Below are 10,182 nucleotides of genomic sequence, written 5' to 3'. Positions count from 1 at the left end.
TGGGGGTTTAAAAAGTGCTGCAGTTGCCAGAGGCCTATTTCCATAACTGACCCACATAATTGGTGGTGTCAATGTTTGGGCCCTGATCATCAAATTGAATCCTGTGTTAAGTGTTACACCTTGCAAAAGTGTTCCATTAAAGCCCGTTGTATTCAACGGGAAAAGCTTGTTGGCTTCTCTGTGGACATTGGAAAAAGACTTGAGAGTACTTGTAGACAAGTCAATGAAACCGTCTGCGCAATGCGTGGCAGCGGTGGCGAAAAGGGCTAACAGAATGCTAGGAATGATTAAGAAGGGGATCACAAACAGATCTGAAAAGGTTATCATGCCTTTATACTGGGCCATGGTTTGCCATCACCTGGAATACTGTGTCCAACACTGGTCGCTGTACATGAAAAAAGACATAGTACTACTGGAAAGGGTCCAGAGAAGAGCGACAAATATGGTTAAGGGACAGGGGGAGTTGCCGTACAACGAGAGGCTAGAGAAACTGGGCCTCTTCTCCCTTGAGAAGACTGAGAGGGGACATGATCGAAACATTCAAGATATTGAAGGGAATTGACTTAGTAGAGAAAGAGAGACTGTTCACCCTCTCCAAGGTGAAGAGATTGAGAGGGCACTTGCTGAAGTTAGAAGGGAAAAGATTCCGTACAAACGTAAGGAAGTTTTTCTTCACCCAGAGAGTGGTAGAAATCTGGAATGCTCTTCCAGAGGCTGTTATAGGGGAAAACACCCTTCAGGGACAGCAGAGTTTTGCCACACTGAAAATGTTAGTCATGAGAAACAGAGTTTTCCTGAAGAATCATATCTTTGGGAATGTTATGCTTGACTGTCTCTGAGAATGAAATGTTATGTTTATATTTTTCATTGCTCTGTTCCCTGATAAGAAACAAGTACTGACTGAAAACTGCTTGGACATTTGCAGAAACCTTGAGGCTAAAGAGAGCAAAGGTTATTAAGCTGTGTAGAAAGAGAACATGGGCTTTTTAGAAACAGTGACCTTTAGATGCAGAGTGAAATATGCAGGATCAAATATGCTTTATTATGTGATGCACTAAGTGAAGTCTTTTATGGGACAATGTCATCACATCTGATCACATCTAAGTTCTGGTGCTTATGTTTTGGTTTTGTCCTGCATGGTAATGTGGTTTTTGATTATTTTTACATGTCACCCCCTTCCCACCCCCACAATATTTTCCCCCAGATAGTAAGTGATATATATACCAAGTTTGGTTGAAATTCCTCCATGCATTTCAGAGTTATGCTGGAACATACACACACATCCGATTTTATATATATATAGTTAGATGCAAAATATAAATATGATAAATAAATACAAAAATAAATAAGAATATTTATTTATTCTCTCTTTTTTATAACATGACAAATAAGAAAAGCATCAATATTTGTTACAATATACATTAATTCTACAAGGGTACCAATACAGAATTTCCAGTTTGAGATGAAACTTATCTTGTGTTGTGTAAAAAGATAGATGACATCATTTGACTTTTGGCAAGTATTCTATTAATATGTTAAAGTTTGATCGCCTTGTAATTATCATACCCTGCAATTTTAACCTTTGTTACAGCTAAGGTATTAAATACTCAACCTGCCCAAAGGCACATTTGAATAAAGGAGCCTATTGTGATCTCCAGTATATTGGGAAATTCAACCTATCCAGTTGGCTCCTGACTGAGCATTCTAGCAGATAAAGAACTCTCTTTCCCTTACATTAAGAACATAAGAATTGCCGCTGCTGGGTCAGACCAGTGGTCCATCGTGCCCAGCAATCAGCTCACATGGCAGCCCCCAGGTCAAAGACCAGTGCTCTAAATGAGTCCAGCCTTACCTACGTACATTCCAGTTTAGCAGGAACTTGTCCAACTTTGTCTTGAATCCATGGAGGGTGTTTTCCCCTATAACAGAAGAGCGTTCCAGTTTTCTACCACTCTCTGGGTGAAGAAGAACTTCCTTAAGTTTGTATGAAATCTATCCCCTTTCAACTTTAGAGAGTGCCCTCTCAGTCTCCCAGCCTTGGAGAGGGTGAATAATCTATCTTTATCTGCTAAGTTTATTCTCTTCAGTATTTTGAATGTTTCGATCATGTCTCCTTTCAGTCTCCTCTTTTCAAGGAAGAAGAGGCCCAGTTTCTCCAATCTCTCACTGTACGGCAACTCCTCCAGCCCCTTAACCATTTTAGTCGCTCTTTACAGCGGTATATATGAGGAATAAAATACACACAGAAGCCTTTGGGTGACTTTCAGTTCACTTTTAGACAGTGCAGATGCACTGCTTTCAAAAGTCACGGTACACATATGGGGCCAGATTCTATATAAGTCACTGAAAAAACTGGTGTGGAAAAAAATATGCATAGCACTATTCTATAAACAGCATCTAGGCTAGGCGCTGTAATCATGGATCCTTAGCAACACCTAATGAAAATTTGTGTGCAACTTAATTGTTTTTTAAATTGGTTAAATGGTGTGGTATTCGACCATGCCATTAAACAACCAATTCAAACAATTTTTTTATTGACAAGGTTGTGTGCAGATATCTATGTGGCGCCTTGCGACACCTAAGTTGAGGTGCTCACCGATGCCTACCTTCCTAAAAAAGTAAGCATGGTTAGTGGTGGAGAATAGGCATGGCAAACTTATGCATTACTTTAGGCGCCAGTAAGTTATGCTAGGTAAAACCTGACTTAATATACCGATGCCTACCTCTAAGATGCCTAGCGATGCCTAAGTACGCTTAGATGATGCTAGGCATCTAAAAATGATTCTATAAATGGTGCCATAGGATTGATTAACAACTGTGCCGACCTGTGCCTACAGTTAGGCGCTGTTTATAGAATCAGGCCCATAGTGACCAGCCCCGTTACTTAAAATTAGGCTCAACCATTTATTCCAACTAAAATCAGGTATAAATGCCTGCACCTAAATTCTATTCAGATTAGGCACATTTTGTAACTGCTTAATTTTTAGGAATGCTCCTCCCATGGCAACAATCCCTTTTCCAATCTGTGCATTAGAATTTACATGCACCACTTTATAGAATATGGTTAGAAGGCTGCGAGCATAAATTCTAATTAGTACCAATTAGTGCTGATAATTGCTTGTTAGTTGCCAATTATTGGCACTGACTGGCTTGTTGGACAATTAAGTTGTGCATATAGTTTCACCACATGGCCAAATTTGTGCACACAACTTTAGTCACCATATATAGAATCCGGGGCATGGAGGGCAATTCCATAAATGATGGTCTTGTGCGTATTATATAAAGAAAATGATGCATTTACTTTATAGAATACCAGTGTTACCTGCTAAATATGTGCATAGAATAGAATTATTATATAATCAGACATAGAGCTGGTATAATCACTGCAAAAGAACACACAAATATTCTATAAGCAAGTAACATTGCACCCTGCCCATGTTTTGCCTAATATATTCTCCATGGATGTGAACACTCCCTCAGTCTATGTACCATTAGGGCAGTTGTCCATCAATTACTCTGATGTCTTGAGGTGCCTAACAGATGGTTTAAGTGGTCTGGATACATCATTGCTCCCCTTTTTAATGTCTAGTCAGAGCCACCAATGTCCAGTACATTTCAGCATGGAATATGCTTTTATTTCTTTTGTTGGTATTCATAAAAATGGAGTAGATGGTAAGAGATTAGGAGCACTTAGTCAGTCTGTGTCTGGTTGAATGGTGCTATCAGATACCAGTCATTCTGTGATTTTCCTCTCTCTCTCTAGTTCTGAATTATTTTGAAACTCCTTATTAGCATCCAATTTGCAAGAACACCTGTCTCATGAGGCCTGTTTACTGGATCATTTTCAGCTGTGCCAGCGCAAGTGCTACCCCCAGCAGCACGCTGCTTTTCTCTATACTCTTTCCACCGTTTGTGCCATTTCCATGGTTGCAGAAGTCAGAAGTGCAGCAATGTCGGTTCTCCTTGGACAGCCAAACAAAGCCATCCTCTGTTGTGCATTCCTGGTCATTTGCACAGCCTTTGATTACTGTGACTTTTGAATCTGTGGAGAGAGAATGAGAACATTATTATGTATAGATTGATGATATCTATTTTTGCTATCCCTTCAAGAACAATGTCGGGAGAAGTGGCGGATATTGTCCTTACGGCAGTACTTCTCATGCAAGTTCTTGGCACATACCCAGGCAATCAGATTTTCCAGCTATCCAGAATGAATATGCATGAGATAGATTTGCATACTGTGCTTCCTTGGTATGCCAAACTATTTTATGCATATTCATTGTGAAAAACCTAAACACTTGACTGGCTGGGTGTGCTCTGAGGACTGGATTGAAAAGCACTTCTTTATGTTGCAGAATGTGATTGGCTTTAGGGGAATATTATCCCAGTGGAAGAACACCATTAGTACAATCAAATCTATAATTGGGGGAGGTGATTGGGAGCAGTGGAAGATTTCTTAAAAAAAAAAAAAATACTAGGTAGGGGCCAACAGGGAGGAAGGCAGTTTTTGCCATTTACTCCAGCTGCAGTAGATAAAAGGAAATATGTTCCTAAAGGTTCTGGGTCAGTGACATACGGTTCCAGGTTGGCAACTACTAGTTGGGGAAGACATATTAGGGATCCCAGAGTTCTTTCTTATTACGATGTATCCAAACATGATCTCAGCATCCATGAAAATGTCTAGTTTTCTATACTTACGGAAGGTAACGAATGAAATCACAGTCATTTTATTTGAGATGATACAGAAGTTTTTTTCTGGGCGACAGGTTTCCACTGGCTGCATGTCGCACTCTGTTATATTGGGTGTTGGTTTGCAAGAATAGCACTTCCAAGCACTAGCTAAAATAAAATTTTAAACATTAAAAAAATGAGATTCTAATATGCATTCACTGCAGACTAACTCTGTGTTCACACTGTAAAAGGGTTAGAGAATATAACATTTGATCTTAGAAAAAATTAATTTTTGATTATTGTAGAAGTAACATTACTGGGATTAGAGGGGTATGAACAGAGTTCTGGAATCAATGCAAGTAGGGTGTCAAAGGGCCATGGATTTGATATAGGGTTTTGGTGGTGCAACCAAAGAGGTTACAACAAACAGAAGATCCAACTCGACTGCAGTAAAATATCGAGACGAAAAATCAAAACAAGAAACTGCAGCGATGATGTACAGGACGCCAAGGCTTTATTGAACAATCATAAAAAACATAAAATAGTTTGTTTCCAAAAGGACTGATAAGACCGAACCAGGGCCCTGCATCACGCAAGAGCACCAACGGCTATTCATTGCTGTTTCCAGTTTCTATTCAGTTCTTATCCATCAGGTTATTTTGTTTTGATACACGTTAGGACCCCTGAGGAAGGAGTGTTTCTTTGAAACATGGACCGTGTTGGGTCCGGTCTTATCAGTCCTTTTGGAAATAAACTGTTTTATGTTTTTTATGATTGTTCAACAAAGCCTTGGTGTCCTGTACATCATCTCTGCAGTTTCTTGTTTTGGTTTTACAACTGACATGGATAACCTGGACATACAGATGATTCAACTGGACATACTGGCCTCACTTGTGTATGCTGGACACTACAGACCTATATTTTCTCATAGCCAGGCCCAGCCTGTACCTTGCTGTCTGTAAACACCTGCAGTCTTTGCAATGCTAACGTTTTTGCCTCCATTCCCTGCTGGGAGGATATTTCTCCAAGGTTCTGCTGAACTGTTATCAGTGCTGTATGACTTCATATGCCAGGCACCCCTCTACGGGTGAAACATGTTGGCTTGTTTATCCCTTGTCAACCACCATTTACCATCCCGGTTAAGCTAAGTATTCACTTTAAAACTCTTCAGTCATATTTATTGTTTTAAATCATTATAAGAGTTAATTATACAAAAAAAACGATATACCAGTTTCACACTTTGCACCGACCCGATGACGATTAGGTGCGTAAAGCCGGGGGATATGATCGTTTGATCCCCTGGTGGCATCTCTGAGGGCCGAGAAAAATTATTGTCACTCCTTTGTTACAAGGTATTTAGGGTGATTTAGAACATCACCTTGGGATAAGGCACCCTGGAAAGCCATAAAACTTTTATAATGAGCAAGGATCCCTGCAGGACGATGTGGGTGTAGCGAGATGAGAGAACTTGGTACCAAAACATTTGCTCCCTGTCTCTGAACCAAGTTATTGGATCCAAGCAGCTGGATTGTTGAAAGGTCACCTTTGCCAACTTTCAGCATACAAGGACACCATCCCGAAGATGCACAGACTAATTAGCATCTACAGATCTCAGCACTGGAGAAAGAAAGTTCACCAAGAGTTCTCTGTTTCTGCAAGGCCCCCCCCTACTGGGGAGGGGGGGGGTGGAGGTGAGAGTGGCGTGGACTGAGAGGAGAAGTTAGGTATACATTATTTTATGTACCAATAGGGAATTACATAACCAGAATTCGGGGATGTACTTTTTGGAACAAAGGAAGAATTTCTCTGTATAAAAAACACGTGCATTCTAGGTAAAGCCAGAGAGATTCACTTACTTATGCTACGGGGATCTGCTAGCCCCCTGCTAAGCATATGGGTGCAAGTTCTTCTCTCCATTGCATATTCTGAACTGACAATATATTTTTCTGATATGTCTCTGCTGCTGTAATACTGTAAGTTTTTATACTAACAATAAATGAATATTGTCTGTTTTGGAAGATACAATGCCGTCTTGTAGTTATTCCAATGAGGTAAACAAAGCAGCCTTTACTTCACAACCAAAGAGGTTTTCATTTATTATACTCGTATGCAGGTATTTTCTCTGTCCTTGGTGGGCTCACAATGTAAGTTTTTTGTATCTGGATAGTGCCACTGAATATCCCCTCTAACTGCTTAAAAGTTGAAATTGGCTATTCAGTGGGTGGTCCAGGGGGTAGAGTTGGCATTTATCCAAGTAAGTGCCAATATTCAGTCCTTGTCTGAATAAGTTAACCAGACAAATAGAACCATATGAATCACAGTCCTATCTTTGCCAGGTTTAACTTATCTGGATAAGGGCTGGAAATTGGATATTCAATGCCAGTGTCTGACATGGCCTGATTTAATTCAGTAGTGACAGCATTTAAAAAAAATACTGAACACCACTGTCTGAATATTGCCCCCTTTGAATATAAAGTTCTGCACTCAGTCCGTATAAATTTTCAGAGACCAATTTATGAGCATAACTCTCAAAACTAGGAGCCTAATTTCTTCAAAAATTGGGAATGCGGAATTTAAATTTTCATTTTAATTAAAATTAGAATGAAGAACGAAATAATCTGGAATGGAAGGGGTTGTGACAATTAAATTAGAGTTTTTCATCCAGAAGAATTTGAGCCTTTTACAAAAACACTATGATGTACATTCCAGAAACTATTATTTGGTTTGATGTTGCATTACTGAAAATCTTAGCTGGGTCAAAGCAAAGCCAGAAGACATATCAGATGTTGCTGGCATGCTGCAGATCAAATATGTGCAGAGTGTTTTCACAGTAAGCAGGCTAGGAGTCAAAGTACAGATTTTTTACAAGGAGTTTCTCATAGGAAAATGCAGCACCTTAATGCACCACTGTGAATGATCTATTGTGCATTTTGAAGATGTTAATGTCTTGTTGAAACAGAGATAACTTTTTTTTAAATTAGAGAAACTTAGGAAATTCAGTTTATTTTTAATTTTGTGTTACTTGCCACGTGATTATGAAGCACAAGTAGCAGATGAATCCTCTTCACATGATCATTGCTTAGGACAGGGGTGTCCAATGTCGGTCCTCGAGGGCCGCAATCCAGTCGGGGTTTCAGGATTTCCCCAATGAATATGCATGAGATCTATTAGCATACAATGAAAGCAGTGCATGCAAATAGACCTCATGTATATTCATTGGGGAAATCCTGAAAATCCGACTGGACTGCGGCCCTCGAGGACCGACATTGGACACCCCTGGCTTAGGATAACTGCAGATCTTCAGGGAGAGATCAAGCTTGTCCTGGTTATGTCATGTGGTGGGAATATACATGTTTGACCTCTAGCAGTGAAACCAGGACTACAGGTCCCCGCATGCAACAAAAAGGGAGCTTGAAGCTAAAATTTATTTTTTCTCTCTTTCTAAAATACATGCTATTACTATGACCATTTTTATCAGAGAAACATTTAATAAACACCCTGTGCTCTGCCCTTCAAAACTGCTGGCACAACTCAACTTTATGCTCTGAATACTTTTTTTAGTCTTTGTTTATTTAAATGCTTTCAAGGGTCAAGGGCTTGCTTTCCAGTTCTAAAATTCTCATTATGATTGTTTTGTCTCAGCACACAGCAGCAAGGATCCTTTGCTATGCCTTGGGTTTCTGCTTCTGTACCATTCACCATTTAATCTGTAGTGGTTAGAGCTACAGCAGGGGTAGGGAACTCCGGTCCTCGAGAGCCGTATTCCAGTCGGGTTTTCAGGATTTCCCCAATGAATATGCATGAGATCTATTTGCATGCACTGCTTTCAATGCATATTCACTGGGGGAATCCTGAAAACCCGACTGGAATACGGCTCTCGAGGACCGGAGTTCCCTACCCCTGAGCTACAGCCTCAGCACCCTGAAGTTGTGAGTTCAAACCCTACACTGCTACTTGTGACCCTGGACAACCGTCACTAAATCTTCCACTGTCCCAAGTACATTAGATAGATTGTGAGCCCACCGGAACAGATAGTGAAAATGCTTGAAACACCTATATGCTTGAAAAACCACTCTGATTGTGGTTGTAAAACTACAAAAAGGTGGTATACAAGTCTTAATCCCTTATCCTGATATGCCTGAAGCTATTAGCATGGACTCTGACTAAACTGTCCCTGTATTGTTTTGTTCCAGAGGGCCAGCATCATAAATTTCTGCTTTACAGTAAACAGATATAAAGTCTGGTACCCATCCTGTCTGTGGTTGTCCTCACTCTTTTTCGTAAGATAGCCTTCTTGTACTCCATAATGTTGTAATTCTTTGTACAGAGGCAGGCAAGTGCTATAATTAAAAGTGTAATTATAATTTGCTTTCATGCAAAAGATACAGAGATCGCAAGTCTTTTGTTTTACCATTCCACCCGTGAAGTAAAGTGACTTACATGCAGTCATTTGGGGATGTTAAAACTACGATCACAACTGATACTAAGTAATGTATTTTTGTACTGGTCTCAGTAAAAAAGTCAGGGATTGAATGAGTACAAGAAATGAGGGTACCATAGAGAACTACTACCTTTTCCAGATCGGTATCATTCCAGAATGTTCCAGTTAAAAGACAATTGACTTACTGATAGTGGTGAGAAGAGCAACCATGGTGAAGACCACACTGGCGAAGAGTGTCATAGCCGATCAAATTGGGACACATTCAGATCAGTGTCTTGCCTTCCTTCCTACACGGTCTGACTTATATTTTGTGTCTATAAAAAGTAAACTGGCACCCTTTTAAACAAGCAGGTGTCAAAGACGCTCCCTAATCTAATAACAGGATGGATAATTGGAGTAGAAAATGAGGCTGGAGAGAAGTTAAAAGCAAATAGCTATTTATGTTTGCTCCACCCAGAAATTATAACGATAAAATTCTTATCCTATTCAGTAATAAGGGTCAACAAACAAGTTGTAGTGATGCTTTTTGTTTCTCCTGCTGTTTGGTACTTCCAGGTTGGTTGGAACCAGTGCTAGGATCTGGTATCATCCATTCACAATTACTATGGGTGTTTTCTCCTAATTTATAAACTCCTCCCTCCATATACCTAGTCTGGTCATTGCAGCGGTGGTCCTGAGCTGGGGGCTATGCTCCAGGTGTGTGGCAACACTGTGCTGGTTCTTGTGAAGCTCATATATCAACGTTTCTGAATCTGCAGTTGAACTGCCGTAGTCTTCATTGTTGGGTCACAGCGAGAGGAAGAATTTTGTTCATTTCATCATGGCAGATGTGTCTGTGAGAGTACACCAGAGGTACTGCAACATGGCTAATTGTTTCCCCACCGAATGCTTGCTATAACATTTCAAGAGTTTCATTACCGGTCTTTCCAAGTTTAACACAAAATTCAATCACACACTTCTGACATACTCTCACAGACACGTCTTCCTCATTTGCCATGATGAAATGTACGAAGTTCTTCCTCTTGCTGTGATCCAACAATGAAGACTATGGCAGTCTAACTGCAGGTTCA

The 10,182-nt window shown here is 40.1% G+C and overlaps 1 protein-coding gene across 1 annotated transcript; it reads right to left on the bottom strand.

Annotated features, from left to right (window-relative positions):
- Positions 1 to 2,123: 2,123 nt before the first annotated feature.
- LOC117347049 (prostate stem cell antigen-like) lies at positions 2,124 to 9,413 on the bottom strand. Its single transcript, XM_033917368.1, has 3 exons — positions 9,298 to 9,413; positions 4,699 to 4,839; positions 2,124 to 4,042 (listed from the first exon to the last, which is right to left on the bottom strand). Exons 1-3 carry the CDS (start codon positions 9,350 to 9,352, stop codon positions 3,831 to 3,833), a joined length of 408 nt encoding a protein of 135 aa, XP_033773259.1. The 5' UTR covers positions 9,353 to 9,413; the 3' UTR covers positions 2,124 to 3,830.
- Between the last annotated feature and the right edge of the window lie 769 nt (positions 9,414 to 10,182).

This window comes from Geotrypetes seraphini, chromosome 13, assembly GCF_902459505.1.
Source record: "Geotrypetes seraphini chromosome 13, aGeoSer1.1, whole genome shotgun sequence".
NCBI classification, from domain to species: domain Eukaryota; kingdom Metazoa; phylum Chordata; class Amphibia; order Gymnophiona; family Dermophiidae; genus Geotrypetes; species Geotrypetes seraphini.
The sequence above is the reverse complement of the archived record's forward strand: the minus strand, read 5'-3'. Positions and strand labels throughout refer to the sequence as shown.